We start from the raw sequence: 20,751 nt of genomic DNA, 5'->3' as shown, positions 1-20,751 counted from the left end.
TAGAAAAGACTGGGGCTCAACATGAGAGTGTTTTCAGAACGAGCTGGTTTCTAGATTCACATGCTTCTCTGTGTTAATGAAAGAATAAGTTAAGTAAGTTAATAAGTGTGATTTGTGGAAAAGTGACGGTGGTTTGAAATACTGGTTCAGTGGTGGAGAACTGGACGTGAAACCATGACTGTGTTTGTGCACATACAGTGAGGAGTTTGTCATAAGTTACACGGAGCAAACTGTGTGTAATTTAATCTTATTCAGTGACAGGATCAGTAAGAACTCTTCATCAGTAAGTTAACAGTAACACTACTGTGGTCAGATGACTATAGTATCATCATTTTTCAGGTATATGTACTTTATCTGTGTCAGTACGTTTTACCTTAAACTCTTGTTGAGCCTGAAGGACAAATTGTTGGTGTCGATTGATAAATCAGTAGCAGTGTGACTGATAGATGTTATCACTGAGTAAACATGACCTATCTGATGTCACCGTTCACTGCAACTGCTGTTCTGCTCAAGACCATTTACAGAAAAGACAAGACGCCTGTTGAGTTTCTCAAATGATGTTTTTCAGAATATTTAATGATAACAAACCAATTTCCTGCATGGAGGGACACAGTGCCATCTTTGGTTGTGCCCATTACATGTCACAATACATTTTTAAAACCTCTGTAGCCGAAATGTGACTGTTTTAAGTGAAAAATTGAAATAAGCGAATTACAGAGAAGAATACTTTTACATATTAAGAACCAGCTTGTAAATGAATTGACTTTAAACTACAAACAATAATTCCTGACCACTTTATTATGTACTCAGCCTGCACTATATATTGTTATAAATACATCCATTAAAACCTCATTAATTATTTTATTTGAAGAGTTTTTGTCCACAATGATTCCCAACAACTGTCTCCTCACAGAAAAAAAGTTGGAACTAATATCAGTCCTCAACAGACCGTTTTTAAAACCTAAGACCTTTTTTAAAGGAATCGGTTTCTGTGCTTTTTGAGACTTTAGGACCTGCATAAATCGTGTTGTAAGGATAAAACATCATGTTCCAAACTTCTTGACTTTGGCTCTGACTGTGGGACTGTCAGGAGAAACCAACAGAAAGAATAGTCCTCATGGTCTCTGTGCGTCCAATAACACAGTTTGTGTCTAAAGTCTAAAGGGATTTTCTCTCTTTTTGTTGGTTTGACCAGAGTTAATATTGACTCTAGATAAATGTGCTGCATTACCTCCTGCTCCACTCACAACATCCACCTCACTTTACAGGTCAAACTTTCAGATTATTACCAGGACATCGTCAGGACACGTGTGGGTCTTTCTAAGACATGTACTGCATCTCAGTGTCAATCAATGTCCAACCGGTGTCCTAAAGTAGTGGTGGTGGGGGGGCATTTTCTACCATCTTTTTATAATTGTCTTCTTATTAGCATCTAATAAAACTTTGACAAGATATCACTCCTCCTAATATCCCATGTCAGGTACCTAAGCATGTGCTGGTGGATCAGAACCTCCTGTTAAACACGGTTGGACCCACTGATGTGATGTGATGGATTCAGTTCTCAGGGCAGTTAATAGAGTGTGTGTGTGTGTGTGTGTGTGTGTGTATGTGTGTGTGTGTGTGTTATGTAACATGGAGCCTCAGTGACATTACCCAGAGCTGCTGACTGATGGACTGTCTGTGATGTCTTTGGACTGACTGAGGAAACAGTGAGGACATGCAAACTTCCCACAGAAAGGCTACAGGGGAACCGGTAGCATTGCCCTACATTATGTACATTACATTACTTTGGGTGGAGGAAGACTTTCTAAGATCCTTAAGTAAAAGTAATAGTACCACATTGTAGTAACATGTTCAATCTGTTCCCTGGGGGCCTAAGAAGACTTCTAACCCAGTCTGTTGCAGGGTTTCGTGCCTGTGGATTTAAAACCACAGTGTTGGATTTTATTCTGATCTCATGCTGGTTGTAGCCCAGTTAAAGTCACATTAAGTTTTGGATCAAGGCTCACTCTATTGACCGATCAGAGAGGAGCAACCCTTTCTGCTTGATTAGTACATGTATTAACTTCTAGTTTATTATAACTTCATAAATAGCTAAAGGTCTGAGCACAGCGTGGTCGAGTAAAACAAGTGAAATAAAGCAGTATCAGAGAGGACTGGATTTTTATCTTCTTTTTCCAACATAAACATCTAAAACCAATGTGCTCTGATCTCTGCTTTGATGTAAAATGGTGAATGAGGAAAAGACCCGTGTCCTCAGACTCTGCAGGAGGACGTGTTTATGTTCATAAGGGTCAGTACTGCAGTAGTTTCTCTACCTGAATTATCCCCTGGTGTTTCTCAGTTACATCGCGACTCACTACATCCATCCTTTTCTGTGAAATCGAAGAACATTTCAGCTTTAAACACTGAACAGAGTCCGGAGGGGGAGGAGGATACAGGAAAGAGGCTAAAGGCAGTTTGTCTTTCAGACGCAGAGGATCTACTTTTTACCTCAACAGGTTAATATTTTATTGGTTTTTCCATTGTGTTTGACAGAACAGCTTCACGAAATGTTCTTCTACATGATTCATGGACTGGCTGCAGGGAACTGAACTGACAGTGAACACATCACACAGCGAGGAAACGTTCAAACTTTAACACAAACTTCAGGTACACAACACAGAAATCACCATGTTCTCTAAGATGCGCTTATCCGGTTTGGGACGTGGCCTCCACATGCACAAGTTGATTGAATTTCTTTAAATTTGGCACAAACATCCACTCATGGATGAACTGATTAGAATTAGAAGTAAATGGTAAATGGTCTGCACTTATATAGCGCTTTTCTACCTATTGGCATTTAAAGGGCTTTACACTGCTTCTTATTTACCCATTCACACTCACAATCACACACACATTCATACACCGATGGGGGAGCTGCTATGCAGCTGGCCAACACTCACCGGGAGCAACTAAGTTGGGGTTCAGTGTCTTGCTCAAGGACACTTCGACATGTGACCAGAGGAGCCGGGGATTGAACCAACAACTGTGAGATTGGTGGACAACCGCTCTACCTTCCTGCACCACAGTCGCCCCAAGTCTGGGCAGACACACAGGTTTTGAAGCTTAACTGAGCTGGAGCTGAGACACTAACAACAAATGCCTTTAGAGAAACCAGTACATTAATATGTTAAAAGAACTGCCTTTAAAAACTACGTCCTCTCTGCTCACACACAGTTGAATCGTGAGTTTTGTGGGTCTGAGGTAGGACGGTGGAACCTGAGGACTTGAATGCTGAGCTATATTTGGATCCTTGGTGGCCGTGCACGTTGGCTGTCAGCATGGATGCCGTCACCTCCGGCTCCTGCTGCTTCCTCCTCCAACTCACCACCTTTCTTATCAGCTCCCACACTAACACCTTCTGGTCTTTGATAAATGAAAGGAGCTTTAGGGTCGGTGTGTTCCTGTCTCAGTCCATTCTCTGGAATTCCTGTTTACTCCACAGTCCTGCAGAGTCCAGCTTAGAGTATTTGTTCAGCAGTTCCTGAGCAGCACCAGAAAAACTGAAACCCCTTCCAGCACTTTGTAGCTGGATTTTGTTCTTTCTGATCAGTCCGTGCTCAACACCAACCTGCAGAGACCGGAGATCAGTTTGTCTCTTTTTGGAGGTTTTGATTTCTGCACGTCCACATTTCTCTGCTCTGCTGAACATTTCCATCTTGGTTTGAGGTTCAGGCCTTGTGACCGGCCTTGTTTTTCCTGTTTCCAGGCTCTTTGTTTGCAGTGATTATTGTCTCTGAGCCAGAAAAGCTTTCTGAGAATCTCCCCCCCCCCACAACTTTTGGATAAGTTGTGTGTGTGTGTGAGAGAAAGGTGAGGAACTACACTGCATTCACTTTTTCAGTTAGCACATATTGATAAAATATGCTGCCTGTTTATTAGGAACAGCTGAAGCCCAGTCAGTCCACAGTCCTGCAGTAAGTCCTTCAGAAAGACGTAGGTGGAGGATCAGGTTGGAGCCTGTAGTTGGTGTAGGGGACACCCCAGTCACCACATCATTACAGCCTGGAGACTTGACATCAGGTCCTGCTGTTTTCTTCTCCACCTTTCCTGTCTCTGTAGCTGCAGCTGTTCATCCGAGCACATAAAATACACCTCAATTATTAAACCAAGACACATTTATTATTACACAGCTGACACAGGAGAATGGACACGAGTCTTCATCACCATGAAATGTTTTTGGACTGAGGAAAGTCCCAACAGAACAGAACATTTTAAAGCATGTTTCTGTATGACTGCTTCACCGTTTCCTGGCTCTCTGAATTAAACATTGCCATGGATACAGGTGTGATTCAGTTTGATTGGCCGATTTGTGACCATGTGACCTTCCCCTCCGCAGCCCCCTCCCTGATGTCTCACAGGTTTGTGACGGTGCGTCGTGGCAGCCCTGCGGCTCGCAGCGGGCAGATTCAGCCCGGAGACCAGCTGGAGGCAGTGGAAGGTCGAGCGGTTGGAGGTCTGCAGCACAGAGACCTGGCCCAGATCCTAAGGAGAGCCGGGAACACGCTGAGACTGAGCATCACGCCAAGACACCGTATGACACACACACGTTGTGATTCAGTCCTCGTCCCACAGTCTGACACATAAATGAATGAATCAAACTCCTAACGTGGCGTTCTTGTCCTCTTTTTGCATCACCTCTCCTCATCTCCTGTCCTCATTTTGACCCTTCATCTCTCCTCTCCCTGTTCCCTCTGTCCTCTCTTCTCTCCCCCTTTCCTGTTCCTCATTTCCTTGTCTCTTCAGATTCCTCCTCTCAGCCAGAAGGAGCAGACTTGGACATCGACGGCCAATCGATCAAAGGATCCAGAGGGAGGTCAAAGGTGACTCTCATCTTTATTTTCAGTCCTCCCACTCCTACAGTAGTAGTGAAGTAATCTCAGTACACAGCAGCAGCAGTATTTTTAGCACACAGTAGTAGTAGCATGTTATGTTGTGTGTCTCTTCTGGTCAGGATGAGTCCAGGTTCTACAGTGTGGATCTGGAGCGAGGCCCAACAGGGTTCGGTTTCTCTCTGAGGGGGGGCAGCGAGTACAACATGGGACTGTATGTACTGGGACTGATGGAAGGTGGGCCAGCCCAACGCAGCAACAAGATACAGGTACACACGCACAAACCAAGTGGTCTTTCTCCAGGTGTGGGAGAAATAAAAATGTTCAGCTCTAAAAACAGTTGAGTTTTAAATAAACTCAACTGTTTGTGAGTTTCTCTGAGACTCTGAGCATGAAACATTCATCATCCCTGCTGGATCTTCTGTGCTCTGCTTTTTGAATATTTCAGAACTGAATGGCCTAGAGAATAGTTGTGTTAGTGCCCCCTACAGGCTCAAATCTAAAGGCCTTATCCTCTGCAGAGCATGGGGGCGTATAATTGGACATTTATACCAATTATTGTTTGACACTAGACAATTATTGTTTGATCCACAAGACATTTATTGTAGTGGATTTGGTATGTGGATTTTGTCAGGCTGCAGAGCCACCAAAACCTAGTCAGCTGTGGTGAAGTAAAACTCTGAGGGCAGAACAGGAGCCTGTGTTGTTGTCAGATGAATGTGAAGAACAAACCTCACAGAGAAACTTCAGAGATACTTGAAACTATGCATGAGTTTCATTGTGTTTGCAGCTGTGTAAATGATGATGTACCTGTGTTGTCAGGTGTCGGACCAGCTGGTGGAGATAAACGGTGACAGCACAGTAGGAATGAATCACAGTCAAGCTGTGGAGCAGATCAGAAGGGGAGGTCATCGAATCCACCTTGTCCTCAAGAAAGGAAATGGATACGTGCCAGACTACGGTGAGTTTTTCCAGTTCTGACGCACCTGGACACACAGGTGATGGGCAGATTACTATGCTTTGTTTCTCAGTGGCACAAAGTGATTTTTAAGCTTGAAAGTGTTGGACTGTAACATGTTACTGTAATATTGTGACTTTTCCCGCAAGTACTGCGAAAAATTACAAATAAAATTTCAATAATAATATTAGGTAACGACTCCATACATCTTGTTGTGACCACAGCAATGACTGATTTCAAATCCAACATTTAATGTTTGTAGTCGTCACCTGCACACGTCACTGTCAGCAGCACCACAGCCAGTAAACCTGTGTCCACATTCAGCAGCTGGAAATATTCTCAATACTCTGATTTTGTCAGGACAAACCGTGACTAGAACATTATTGGAAAAACATAGCCGTTGACTCTGGAACATAACCAGACCCGCAGGAGAAATTTTGTGTTGTATTGTCACATGAAGTTTGTCTTCATTTGCTCTTAGAACAACCAGCATATTCACTTTCCTCTGTGTCTGATCGAGAGAGGGACAAACATGGTTCTACCTGTGGGAGACGTTTCTGTGGTATATTCATTTATGTATCTTGACCTTATGCCCCTCTGTCTCAGGTTTTACTCATGAATTGACTCACAGTGCAGATGCTGCTGTGGGACAGAAGTGGAGAAAAGCATCTGATAAACCAAACGATCTCAACCAGTTATTTGGGACCACAACCCCCGACATCTGTAGTTTCTGGGGGGTGACCCACGTTAATATGTAAACTGCGTGCAGGTGGGGATTAAAAACACAACCTCCAACCCGTTGAGACTCTTAAGACAGCCAAACAATGTTAATCTTGTGGAGACACACCCCAACAAAGATGAACCCCCTTCAACGATTTTAATCATCAACAGCTACAACAAGCAACAAAGAACTGAGGAAGCCTGTGGCTGAACAGTTCGTCCTGATGATATTTTAGTTAGTCTCTCAGCATTTTTTTGTCTACTCTGAAGGTATCTCCACACCAATAGTCCAGTGGAATTCTGGTTGGTTTTCTCCTTCCTGTGTGGATCATTTGTGCAGGTCTGAGCACAGCAGTCGCACTCATGTTTGGACCAAATCAACAACCTTTGTCTAGATGTGGTCTTGAACTTGACCCAAACGCGCAGAGCAGTTTGTGTGTTGACAATGTGATCTGACCTTGCTATGGTTTACTGCCCAAATAATTGGTCATGTACAAGGCCAACTGTGCAGTTGTTCACTTTACATTATAATTTTCCCCTCACATGAATATTCACCCTTACAGAACAGGATCCACTTCCTGTGTCTTTTCCTGTGGATCAGGCCATTCTGTGACAGCTCCTGACAACATGTTGGTGCCTTTGTTCCAAAGAGAAAAGGGATCAACTTTAAACACCACTCCACTGATTTGAATCATAGCCAACCCGTTACAGGTTTGAAAATGCCCTGACATGCTTAGTGACGGCGCCGGCGGTCAAAGACAGTATCATCAGGAGAGTTTCTGATCATTAAAGTAGATTTTAAAATGTCTGATTCAGGGACAATAACAGCTCTTACGTTTTTCCTCTTTTACTGTCACCGACTTTATATTTTCTCTTCCTCTCCTTCCTCCTGTCCTTCCTGCTCTGTTCCTCCTCCTCTTCCTCAGTGGAGTTGTCCAGCCTGTCTCTCTGTATGACAAACTCCAAACAGGGAGAACCCTGTTTCTACGTGATCGGACGCACTGAAAACTCGCGGTTCGTAACTTTCTCCTCTGACATCTTATTTCCCCACCTGCACTTTCTCATCCCTCATCTTTGTGTTTACTTTTACTTCTTTTAGTTGCAGTAACAGTACTTTTTACATAGTTCATATGTGGTTTTAACCATGAAGTCTATGGTAACATCATAAATCCTGTTAACTTTAATAATTAGCTGTGTTTTAGCAAGTGTAGTTCAATGTAAAAATGTTGAAGTTTGTCATTAGCATATAACATCACTATGTTATTAACGTATTCAACTTCATTTACATGAATATGTTATCTACATCATCTGGAGGTGAAATCATGGCAACTGAACTGGAAACATTTCATTATTCATTCAAGTAGCTTCTTCAGTCTGAGGGACAGTGGACTAGGGGACCTATTTCTGTCCCCCAGGTTGAGCCTTTTTTTCTCACCTGGCTTCAATAGACTCATAAGGTGGATAATAGAGAAGGTTTGAGTAGGAGGGAGAGTTGTTAGGATGTACCAACTCCTAACAGATCATTACGTGTGACCTCCCACATCTTTTTACCTCTGCTGGATGGAATAATCTGTTTCTTTGTTTGTTTCAGGCCCTGAGGAAGGAGCTCTCTCCTCTTCTCCCTCTTTACACAGAGAGGACCAGAAAATGGGCGTGGTAACCATGACAACCACCTCCCTCAGCCAGCAGAGAGGAGGTGTAGATGGTAGAGAAGGAGGCAAGAGAATGAGGGGGAGAGATGGAGAGACCAAACAAAGAAGAGGAGGAGGGTCGGTGCCTCCTGATTTGGACCTGGACCTGGTGGAGGAGGAGGCACGGGAGGAGGAAAAGATGAGGGAGAAAGAGGAGGAGAGAAGGCGCCAAGAAGAGGAGGAGAGAAGCCGCCAAGAAGAGGAGGAGAGAAGGCGCCAAGAAGAGAAGGAGAGAAGGCGTCAAGAAAAGGAGGAGAGTAGGAGACGAAAGGAGGAAGAGGAAGACGAGAGAAAGAGGAGAAAAAGTCAGACGGTCAGGCAGAAGAAGCGGGATGGTCAGAGAGAGCAGGGTAGGAGGAGCAGGAGCTTACCCAGGAATGGTGCTCGATCCTGGGATGCTTTGCTGCCAGGGGAGGGGAAGGAGTTGGAGGAGTCTGGAGAAAGAGCAAGGGAGAGGAGGAAGAGCGAGACAAAGAGCGGGACAAGGGAGAGAGAGGCGGTTGCTGCGTGGCATCCGAAGCATTCTGGGAGCTTGTCTGCACCTCAGAGGTCAGCGTTTTCCTTCCTCATGCCAATGGACGGCCACGAGCGTCCGTCCGACAGCGAATCAGTAGCCAGCTTCTCAGAGGTCAGCCTATCAGCAGCCAGCGTAGTGGGGTGGAGGGAGGGTTCCAATTGGAGGGAGTCTCCATGGCGACAGGGGAACGCCCCCGGCCCCTGGTTGAAGCCGAGCCCAAAGAGAGTAACACAGGTTCTGATTGGAAGTCGACTTGTTAAGCGGGAACTTGGAGGCGGGCTTTCTCTCTGATTGGCCAGCAATGAGGACATTCTCTTTTTCATTCGCTTTATATTGGCTACTTATAAGGGCTTTTCTGATTGGCTGTTGGAGAGAAGATCCGCCTCTTCCTGTATTGTATGAGATGAGAAAAACATTTATATTTCTGATTGATGATGAGAAGCAAGGAGACAAGGACTTGTTTCCGTTTGGCTGGTGGGTGGGTTTGGAAGCCTCTGATTAGCCAGTGACATAACGGCTACACACAGAGCCGATGGTTTGATTTTGTTTTCCTCATCATTGTCAGACCTGTATCAATACGTTAGAGCAGACCTTCTGGTATCATAATGCTGGTGCAGCACGGCAAATGGGGTGGATCACTACGGCAACAGATGCTAACATGCTCCAGAGCACATTAACAGTGGGAAGATTGTGAGTCATCGGGAGTCAGGACAAAAGTGCTGAGTTTAGAATTAAAGGACAAGTACGAGTTAAAAATGATTGATGCTCATTAACTGATGATCCTCGGAAATGTCACAATAGTAAAAACATCATCCACCAGGGTCCAAGGTGACGTCTTTGTTGGCCTTGTTTTGTCCAAAAACACAGATGTATTCTGTTAGCTGATCTGAGCGTTCTGACAGCGCTTGTATAACCACAGATCAGATTTGCAGCAGGTCCAGACTGGGAAGTGGACCAGGTCTGATTTGGTTTGTTCACACTGTGGAGCACAGATCAGATCTGGATGACTTCAGCTGCGACCAGCATCATGATACCAGTGATTATCAGGTTATTAGTGTAGTCCAGTGGCTCGCGGTCTGCTGTGTCTGACTCCATCATCATCTTCATCATCTTCTTCATCTTTCTACCTTTAAAATTGTATGCAAACAACCTCTGAACCTTTCAGTCCTCTGAGACGAAGCCGCTCAGCAGCGACTCGTATCGAAGACGCAGTTTTGTGATTCTCCGTGTGAGCATGTGAATATCACTGGAATGATTTTTTTATTTTTATAAAGCTGAACGTGTAAATGCTTAATGACGTCATTATTCTTATTAGAACAAGAGATGTTTGATTTGCCTGCTTGCTTGTAACACACAAAAACCTAACAGAGCCATACACACAAACACAGATGTCAGGTCCAGCTGTGTGAATAAAATCAACATTACCATGGCAACACGGCCAACAGGATGCAGGATGGATTGCCCATTTCCATAGCAACAGCTGTGTTGGAGCATGGACTGTGTGGCCAACGTGACCTGCAGCTTCGGATCATACCAAGTGCCTCGTTTTTATTTTCAGCCGTCGTCCTGCAAACTGATCCCCCCCCACAACAGTGTGTGCCTCTACTCGTTTTTATATCGGAGGCGCTTGGGTTGAGGGTTAGTTGATTTCACAGAGTCACAGACGTCAGACCTACTTTCCTTTGGTGGAACTGAAATAAACTCACATCCACTGGCTGTCTCTCCAACTCGTCCTTCCGAGCTCAGATTATTTTCATTATCTCGTCATTGGCTGAATATTATTACCACTAACTGATCATTGCTTTGTCAACAAAATGACAGAAGTAAAAAAAGAAATGTCCAACCTGCTATGATGTGTTGTTCATTGTAAAATCTGCAGAGAAGTATCAAATTCTTCCATGTGACACTCTGAGTTAAAGCCAATTTGGCCCTGATTAATATTATTGATTTGTTTGTAACATGTTTTCATCATTGTTTCGTGATTAGGTTCAATTGTGTATTGTGTGTCACAAATCAGTTTTTCCTCCTCAGGAGTGATGATAAATGTTTGGGTTCAGGACTATTGGTCTGACAAAAAAAAGACATTTCATGAAATATAAATATGGTGTTTGTAATTATTTTGTGACATTTTTAAACTTCATCAAGTTTTAAGTGAATTATTTGTTAGTAAAAATAATCTTGTGACACTTTTCATTTTAACTGGCAAATAGTTTGTGTGCTGTGTGTTTCCAGAAGCGGCTCATAATCCGACATATCCACTGATTATCTGCCAGTGAATCTGTTGGTTAATCACTGTCTCACAATATCATTTATAAATGAACAGAAACAGATTGATAAGAGAATTGTTAGAGCCAACTTCTCATGCACTCATTGTTTTGATTAGAGCTTCAGCATTGAGTTGATTAATAACAAAAAATGCTCTTCACACTTGTCACATGAGAATTTGATGCTTTTTCTACCCGTTGAAGAAAAGCAAAACGCTGATTAATCCAGAAACTACACAGTAAAGCAGCATTTCTGTCACTTGAACCAAAATAATCCCTCATGTCCAAATGGGCATTTAATATAACGCATTCAAACGTTGTTGAGGTTGTTTGATGACATTTTCCATGTTCCACTGCAGCTCATTTCTGACAGATGTGCTGACGTTTGTTTTGTGTCTGTACTGTATTTTTTATCTGTATCTCCTGAGCAGTGTCTGCACCTCTTCATCTGCAGAAAACACAGTTTGGTGTCAGATTAGCTTTTTGTATGTAAAACAAAGAATGGAATGACTCCTTAGATATTAACTGTATGTCAACAACTGAAGTTTCGCCTTTATATATTTCAATCTCGGTGAAATTCGACCCGGGGCCAGATGATGCATGAATAGTGCGAACAGACCTAGAAACTTCACACCAGCGAACACACTGTTAACTGGAGAAAAATGCAGGTGACCTGAAGAACAAGTTTCTAACAAAGCTTAAATATTATTGTGTTTGAGTTGATTCATTTTACATTAAAAATTATATTTTTGCAGCCTGCACAGGGCTCTGTAAATGTCAAAGGCTCATTTATAAATTAATTCTAAATAAATATTGTATCTATAATGAATTCTATTAAATATTTGATGACTTATCATTTTTTTATGTCACACTCAGTTGTTAGTTTATTAGGAACATCTGTCCAATCCATCAGTCCTGCAGTGAATCCTCCTTCGTAAAGGTGAAGATTTTTCAGAGGAGTTGATTCAACTCAGTGATCGCTTTGGAGACTGTGCTCTGTACTGCATCAGAAAACATCACAGTACCATCTTTATTGTTGGACTTTGATCTTGCCCCTTGTGTACAGAGATGTCTGTGGATTCTCTGAATCTTTTAACAATGTTTTGAATCCCAGATGATGAACTTTATGTGGCCAAATGAATTTCTGAAGCTGCTGAATGGTTTTCCCTCTGGGAGCCTCTTTTTGTATGATACTGACAGTTAACCTCATCAGTTGTGAGATGTTCTACTAGCAACTATTTATCTAAAGTCTCCATGTCAACATTTGACATTTTGTCTGTGTACTACTTACAGTCAAAACTAGGGTTTAAAAAAACATCTGTCTTAATTTACATTTTACACAGTGTCTCGACTTTTTAGGAAACAGGTTTGTACAACATGCTGAAAATACTGCTTCTGTTTAGTAGCTGTAGTATCTAAGCAGGAAAAGTTTTTGGATCAGTGTGTTTAATCGGTTTTAGCTAAAACACCAGCTGATGAGTAGTACCACAGTATTTATATACTGTGATTTATACCACAGTATAAATATTGTGATGTACTTGTACTATGTCCCACCCCATTGCAGACATCAGACATTAAACTGCAGACTTGGACCTGTGGACCCAGTGATCACACAGTACTACAGTTGGGTAAAAAAGTTATTGCACCTTTATTTTTTTCCAGATTTTTGTAATCAACATAATATTTATTGGTCCTTCACATCAAGGGGGAAACAAAGTGGTGCACTAATTTAATTTTCAGTATTTTACTTAAATGTTTTTTCACACTCTTCTCATCCATTTTGTGTCTTCTGATGATGAAGGAAACTTCTCCAGCTGAATGTGCATTAAATCTGTTTATAGGAAAAATCCTTTTACTCTTTTTACCATTTCAAATATAAACTCTAGTCTCTTATTCAGAAACAGCAAGCCTGGATTTATGTCCAGTTGCAGAGTGTAGATGAGTCCAACAGAGAGGACGTCGTGTCCCTCACAGACAGTTGAAAGTAATGTGGGACATGTGGTGAGGACAGCTCACATTCACGGCAGCTTTCAAACAATCACACAGTTCAAGCAAAACCTGTCAGCATCTCAATTGTGCACATTTGTGTGTTAAAAGATAAATGCCAATAGTGAGGTGTCTCACGGTCCATTCCATCATGTTCATCCTTTAATTCTCATCCTTTAATAGTTTGTTTGCATACGTTCACAGAAAACAGCTGCTCTCTCGAAGGGCATTTCGATATTTGACTTCTATGCGTTTTTAGACTTTCTGCTGATGATGGATCCTGTGAAAATGGACTTCAACAGAGGGGTCCCACTATTCAGGTGCTGGTCCAGAGAAGACCAAAAGTAACCGTTTATCCTCAGGAGGGACATAATGAAGGAGAATAACTTAGCTGTCTGTGACTTTAATACAGTGTTGATGTCCATCAGGGGCCAGAGTCCATTCAAAAAAGCTCACATTTAACAAACAGGTTCATGTTACCAAGTGGGGAGATACATTTATTTAGGCTGTAAAATGAAGTGAAAACAGCCAGAGTCAGTACACTGTTCAAAACCAGCTGAAACCAGGACTCCGGCCCAAAAACCACAATTGTTTCACCTCCACCTTCCTGCTCAACAAATGTGAGGTTAATGCAGTATGAGGGTGTGGTATCAGAGAGGTTTTCCAATTACGGGTATGAGTACACAAGGGGAGTATCAGACCGGTAACAGTTATCAGTATGTAGACTTCCCTAAACGATATCAAACTAAATCTGCATTATATTTCTAGAGTAAAAATACTGCATAGCAAGTGTTTCAGTACAGAAAACAAAACACTGTTTATAATCGTACAAAAGACTCAAAGTACAACTTGTGTTCTGTACATCTGCAGAAAAAAATCCCTTTATAAAAAACACATTTGTGGGAAATGTGCAACATGATGTAGCTTATTGCAATATTAGGGGAAGTTCTACACCTGCCTCCAAAAGCAACATCAGTGAAGAAGAAAGACCTGCACACAGAATCCAAGCAACATGTTTATTCAAAAAGACTAAGCAGTTTTAGATCATTGTGCTGAACTCAGCTCAGATTCTCCAGAAACAAATGACAAAACAAAGTAATTAAATCTTTCTTCTGTCAGAATCAGCATCAATTATACAGACACCACCAGACTCAGTGACAACAGACACACCGGTAAACATCTCAATAATTAACAATCCAAGAGGGTTATAGGTCAAACAGCAGGTGAACAACAGCAAAACTCTTTACATAACTACTTCTCATTGGTTGCTATATTTACGCATTATATAACATATAGGAATAATGTATTGCCTTTATAATTTAAATATAACATATCACTGGGCGGGTATTTAAGCTGGTAAATATCCAGTTGGGATCTTTGCCTGTGGATTCTTTGAATGGTTTTTGGTTAAGTGCCCAAAATAAGTTCTGTTTAATGACAAGACCTAGAAATTTTAAAATTTTATTCTAAAATGTATCAAATAATACCTCACTAATGCTTTTTTTAAGCTTCTACATCAGTTTAAAAAGATGATTGCTAACATGTGGCTAAATGAACAGAGGTTGTCAGGAACATTAAACATCCTCGTCTGTGAAGATTATCCTTTCCAGGTTTATCCTGTGAGTTCAGGGTCACCACAATGGATCATTGTCCACATGTTGATTTGGCACAGTTTTTACGCCCAATGCCCTTCCTGACACAACCCTCCCCAATTTCTACCCGGCTTGGACCGGCACTGCACAGCTGGGGAGGGGAATGGGCTGTTGGGGGTTTAGTGTCTTCCCCAGAGACACTTTAAGATTTAGCTGTAACCAGGGGTCGAACCACTGACCCTGTGGTCTGTGGACAACTGCCTTTTCCAACTGAGCTCAGCCACCCCCCTGTGAGAATCTAAATGATTTTTTGCAATAATTCAAATGTAACTGGGAAAGACCCACTGACTTTATGTCGGGTGAACCAGGATGATGAGAAGACCGGGGTTGGCCTACATAAACTGTCAACCCTACAGCCTTTTATAGGTACCTACTAAACCATTACCACTGATAATGAACATTCAACAGCTTAATGACATTCAGCCGTCCTTCTTCTCCTTCATTGTCTTCCCCCTCATCATCATCATCCTGTTCCTCTTCATACCCCAGTAGGTGGGGGCAGTCGAGCATAGCTCCAGTCAGCAGGTGGAGGATTGAAGCTTTGAGCCCAAACAGACAGTCGGACAGCAGAGACACACATACACACAGCTGGTAGCATCATTACATTAGATAACATTTTTAGGACCTATGGAGTTGATGGTGAGGTCAAGTGACTATGGTGGATCAGGAAGGAACCTGGAGGATTCTTCAAAACAAACCTCCAGGTTGGTCTGTGTGAGAGAAATTTTACTACAAATGCAAAATGCCTGTTTATGGTGACTAAATGCTGCTTTCGCACTTCAGCAGGCCTTAAATCTGCACTGTCTTTAGACCAGCAGGGAACACATAGGAGATGAGTAGTCTCAGAGACTTGCTAATTAGCTTGCTGACCACCTGTATGTCTGTAAGGTTGATTTGCATTGAGTCATTCATTTGTCTTTTTGTGTGAATTCAGCTGCTGAGCTGACTGGTTAAAAGACACCATAACCTGTAAACCTTGTTAATCTGATTGACCCGCTCATGAGTGTAGTTCTGTTCTGCTCAGCATGTTTCTCTGTTTTGCTGATTAAACTCACCAAGACAGTCTGCAAAACGAACACTGTTTGATTAAAAACATAATGGCTGAGTGTGAGATAGTCTTTACTTAATCAGCGCTTTAACCCCCTCTGCAGGTCGTAGGGTGCAGCTACACACACACACACTGAGTTGAGTGATCCTCTTGTGTGGTAAAGAGTGTGTGTGACAGATAGTCTGTTCTGCACAGTGATGAGGAGGAAGTGATCAAGTTGGATGTGGAAGATGGTGTCAGCCATGAAGGACAGCTGCAGAGACACAGGACGGAGGTTAGATTATACAGTGTTGTCATTATCCCACACAATTCCTGTCCTTGGACTTTTATTTTGTGGCACCTTCTCCCCACTTCCTGTGCCTGGTTCTTTTCCCTAGCTTTATGTTCGTTATCCCTTATTGTTTGCACCTGTTCCCCTCACTTTTTAAGTCCAGTCTGCCCCACACTTCACTGCTAGATCCTTGTTGTCGTCTAACCTCCAGTCAACACTCTGAACTCTTAGCTGACCTGACTCTTGCAAACCTGACTGTGTATTCTGGACTTCGTGCATCAGCACCTTTTGGTTTGAGGTTTGCCTTTTCTTTAATTCAGTCCTGTTTTTGTGTTCTTCGGTTTGCTAGCGCTTTATGTTCAGTTTGTACGTGTCTGCCTCCCCTAAGTTCCCTTGTTAGTTCTGTGCTTTGTTACTTTGGTTATCCTTTCCTTCCAGTGTGTTTTAAGTTTGTTCTCTGTTTTACTTTAGTCATCACTATGTGTGTTCATTACGTGTGACCCATTTTGTATTCCTGTTACTCTCCTTAGCCTTTACCCGTGGGTTCGTTTGGTTAAACTTTTAGATTTCTTTCTTTTAAGACAAATCTCCTGTGTTTTTTCCACCCACTCTCCAGTTTTTTAGTTTGTGTTCCCTGCCTCTTGTCCAGTGTAGTATGTTAAAATAGTTTTCCTAGTTTTTCCCTATGTGCTCTTTAAGCTTTTGTTCTTTCATGCAGCCTATTTTGTCCCTGTGTTTGTTTTGATAAATTATGTTCCTCTCTTGTTTTCAACGACTATTCTGTTATCTTATTTTCTATTAACTTAACTCCCCTCGTGTGCTGGTCCTGTGATTAGTTGTCTTAGTCGGTATCTGTTCTGAATCCGGTTTCTAGTACCCTCCTGTTAGGAGCGACCTCTGTTTACCATTTGAGTCTCTGTTAATAAAAGCCCTTAGTTCATCCCTCGCACTGTCTCCTCTATTGGGTCCACCCTTAACAAAAACCTTGACAAGTGTCTCCCTTACATCTGTCACAGCTCCTTTGGTACAGCTCCACACCTGATGTCCAGCTGTAGACACTTTCTCTACCATGGTCAGAAAATGTTTATGCGTGTGTTTGTTTGTGTACCTCCAGCCCCTGGTTCACCTGCACATCTGCCCCTACAGCCTTTTACCTGCTCCTAATCTGACTGATCGCGTCCTGTACCTGTACTTAGGTCCCTAACTTCCTTAAGTCCACCTGAATCTGTTTATACCTGCCTGTTTCTGACCTTTGCTGTTCTTCCTGCTGAGTGACCTGTTGCATATTTCTGACCATGTGTTCCTTGCTGGTTCTCTCTGTGGCCTGTTTTGTTTTTTTTTTTTTTTTGTCCCAGTGGAACAGGTGGAGCCAACAGTTGCCCATAGCTCTGGGCCTCAAACTGGCTTCAGCGTAAATCAACATTTGACGTCACGTCCACTTTCCAGTTTAAATATTGTCAGAGGAGGAAATATGTGCTGCTGTACTCTGGAGCAGCTGCAGCACGGGTCCATCAGCCAGAATTGCCACCAGCACCGTCCATCACCTCATCACTGTCATCATCCCTGACAATACAAACATCCCTGGATAGCAGTTACAGACAATGGCTGGATTAAACATCATTTTAGTAAAACATCAATCAAAAACAGACCCCGAACACACTCAAAAAGCATCATAATAATCCTACAGATTTGGCTGAATTGAACTGTAATTTCAATTACCCACTAATTTAGAATCGCTGTGTCTCAGCTCAGGGACCACATCCATTGAAGTCTGCAACCGAGGCGTCACAGCATCCCATTCTAAAGGCCCATTTAAAGCAGCCTACTTTCCACCTGCCAATTCAGGCTCTCATGTGTCAGTCCATCACTGTCCCTGGATATTCCAGGGTGCGGGGGAAAGACCCTGAGGAACACACAACTGGAGTGTAAAAAAACCAAGATGAAAACCCAGACCTGTGAATAAAAAAAACAATAATACAGATCGTTTCAGAGACAAAATGGCAGCAGATCAATTAAACTGTCACAATGAAAACAAGAACAACACAAACAAAATTATTTAACACCATGACCTGGAGCCAAGTTAGTCCCTGAGACATTGGCGGTGCAAAGCATGCTGGGATGTGTAGTCTACACAGTCTAAACTACAGATACCTGGACGAAGTGATACTGACTTTATTAAACACCAAATGCACCTTTAACCAAAGTCCTCAAACACGCACGTTCAAGCACAGACAATGTTTTCCTCCGATCCGCCGCAAACTGAGTCCTCTTCCGAGCTCTGTTGCTCCTGTCCCTGGGTCCGTCTGTCGGTCACCTGTCTTCTTCCGGCCGCCTGCAGTTTAAAGCAGTTTTTGTTGTCATCGCTGCACGAGCTCCCTCTCCTCCGCTGCCGTTGCCTTACCTGACCGCACCGAGGGTCGGAAAATACAACACCGTCACAGAAAGACAAATACTTTTTTTTTTTGGTTATCCTTTTATAACATGGCTGAAGAAGCTGCTAAAGATTTCCAACGTGCATGTACACTTCCTTGTACTTGGACAATGGTAATAAAACCTAAAACGATTAACCAATTTAACCGTAATTTAAATAGCAACTACTTTAATAATCATTTAAATTTCTTCCATGCATAAAAACCAAACTATTCATGGTTTAACCTTCTGCAAAATAAAGATTTTCTGCTTTTTATTTTCATTAGTTTAATTTAAATGTAGTGTAAGTACATTCAATTTTAGAGATTGTAATAAAACAGGAAAGCAATCAGTTGATTAGGAAAATTATCACCATGTTATTCCATAATGAAAATAAACAAAAAGGTTTGGCCTTATGCAGAATAATGTATTGTAATAAAGAGTTCAATCACAAATGCAACCACATTGGGACACAACCCAGTGTCGTCTTGTGCCAGTTCCAAGTCTGGATAAATGGACAGGGTTGTGTCAGGAAGGGCATCCGGTCGGGGCAACTGCCACTGGTGCTGTTGAACTACAGGGTGCAGGTGGAAATTGGTAGGCCGATATTTGTAGGTTTTTTTAGGCAGAGAGCGAAGAGAAACCCAAGAGTGTAGAACTGACAGTAGGGACTTTGAATGTTGGGACCATGACAGGGAAGGATAGAGAGTTGACTGATATGATGCAGAGAAGGAAGGTGGACATACTGTGTGTCCAGGAGACCAGGTGGAAAGGTAGCAAGGCTAGAAGCATAGGAGCAGGGTTCGAGTTGATCTACCATGGGTCAGATAGGAAGAGAAAAGTGTGATGGGAAAATGGAAGGAGAACTCTGAAGAGTTGATGAATGAGGAAAATGAAAGGGAACCACGAGTAGAAGAGGTGACTGGTGTGGAGCAGGAAGTAGCAAAGATTAGTATGAGTGAAATGAGGAGGACGTTGAAGAGGATGAAGAGTGGAAAGGCAGTTGGTCCTGATGACATCTGTGGCTGTATGGAAGTGTCTAGAAAAGGTGGCAGTAGAGTTTCTGACTAGTTTGTTTAACAAGATCTTGGAGAATGAGATGATGCCCAAGGACTGGAGGAGAAGTGTACTGGTGCCCATTTTTAAGAACAAGGGAGATGTGCAGAACTGTGGCAAATACAGAGGAATAAAACTGATGAGCCAAACAATGAATTTGTGGGAAAGAGTAGTGGAAGCTCGGCTAAGGGCAGAGGTGAACATTTGTGAGCAGTAATACGGTTTCATGCCTAGAAAGAGTCCAACAGATGCAGTATTTGCATTGTGTCTTCGTAGATTTAGAGAAAGCGTATGACAGGGTGCAGAGAGAGGAGCTGTGGTATTGTATGAGGACGTCTGGAGTGGCAGAGAAGTATGTTAGAGTGGTGCAGGACATGTATGACAGCTGTAAGACCGTGGTGATGTGAGCTGTAGGTGTGACAGAGGAGTTCAAGGTGGAGGTGGGTCTGCATCAAGGATCAGCTCTGAGCCCCTTCTTGTTTGCTCTGGTGATGGACAGGCTGAGAGATGAGGTTAGACAGGAATGTCCATGGACTATGATGTTTGCAGATGACATTGAGATTTGTAGTAAGAGCAGGGACCAGGTGGAGGAAAATCTAGAGAGGTGGAGGTCTGCTCTGGAAAACAGAGGAATGAAGCTTAGCTGCAGCAAGACAGAATACACGTGTGTCAATGAGAGGGACCCAGGTGGAACGGTGAGGTTACAGGGAGCAGAGGTGAAGAAGGTGCAGGACTTTAAGTACTTAGGGTCAACGGTTCAGAGCAACGGAGAGAGTGGAAAAGAGGTGAAGAGGCAAGTGCAGGCAGGTTGGAACGGGTGGAGAAAAGTGTCAGGTGAGTTGTGTGATAAAACAGTATCAGCGAGAATGAAATGAAAGATGTTCAAGATGGTGGTGAGACCAGAGATGTTGTTCGGCTTAGAGACAGTGGCACTGAAGAAAAGACAGGATGCAGAGCTGGAGGTAGCAGAGCTTAAGATGTTGAGGTTCTCTTTGGGAGTGAGGAGGATGGACAGGATCAGGAATGTTTAATTAGATAAATGTTATTGAAACCACAAAATAAAAAATGTCCTGCATTTAATATCTTAACTAAGTACATTATATGAATACTTTTGACAAAATGTTCCAGATATTTTTTCTTCTACTTTCTAAACTTTCATAAAACAATTAATCCTGGAAATAACTGATTAATATTACATTAAACATCAGCTGCCATTCTGCAAAAAGAGCAGGATTCCTCTGAGATTTACATTTTCTACATTTTGGTGTAAGTTAAATTTGCACAAAAGAAGCACAAGACAAAAAA

General features: G+C 42.5%; 1 protein-coding gene across 5 annotated transcripts in view; it reads left to right on the top strand.

The window, feature by feature from the left end:
* magixa (MAGI family member, X-linked a) overlaps positions 1-11,875 on the top strand; it is a 42,277-nt gene extending 30,402 nt beyond the window's left edge. For 3 of the 5 annotated variants that reach the window (XM_067526762.1, XM_067526761.1, XM_067526763.1), the window contains exons 17-21: positions 4,382-4,576; positions 4,789-4,865; positions 4,997-5,143; positions 5,697-5,835; positions 8,144-11,875. In XM_067526762.1, the coding sequence (XP_067382863.1) occupies positions 4,382-4,576; positions 4,789-4,865; positions 4,997-5,143; positions 5,697-5,835; positions 8,144-9,051 (1,466 nt within the window). In that variant the 3' untranslated portion in view covers positions 9,052-11,875. Of the gene's footprint in view, positions 1-4,381; positions 4,577-4,788; positions 4,866-4,996; positions 5,144-5,696; positions 5,836-6,438; positions 7,110-7,478; positions 7,567-8,143 lie in introns of those variants that run through there. The other 2 variants (XM_067526765.1, XM_067526764.1) reach the window with 2 other exon arrangements.
* Positions 11,876-20,751: the final 8,876 nt, after the last annotated feature.

Source organism: Channa argus, chromosome 13, assembly GCF_033026475.1.
Source record: "Channa argus isolate prfri chromosome 13, Channa argus male v1.0, whole genome shotgun sequence".
Lineage (NCBI taxonomy): Eukaryota > Metazoa > Chordata > Actinopteri > Anabantiformes > Channidae > Channa > Channa argus.
Note: the sequence above shows the minus strand (reverse complement) of the source record. Positions and strands in the feature narration are given on the sequence as shown.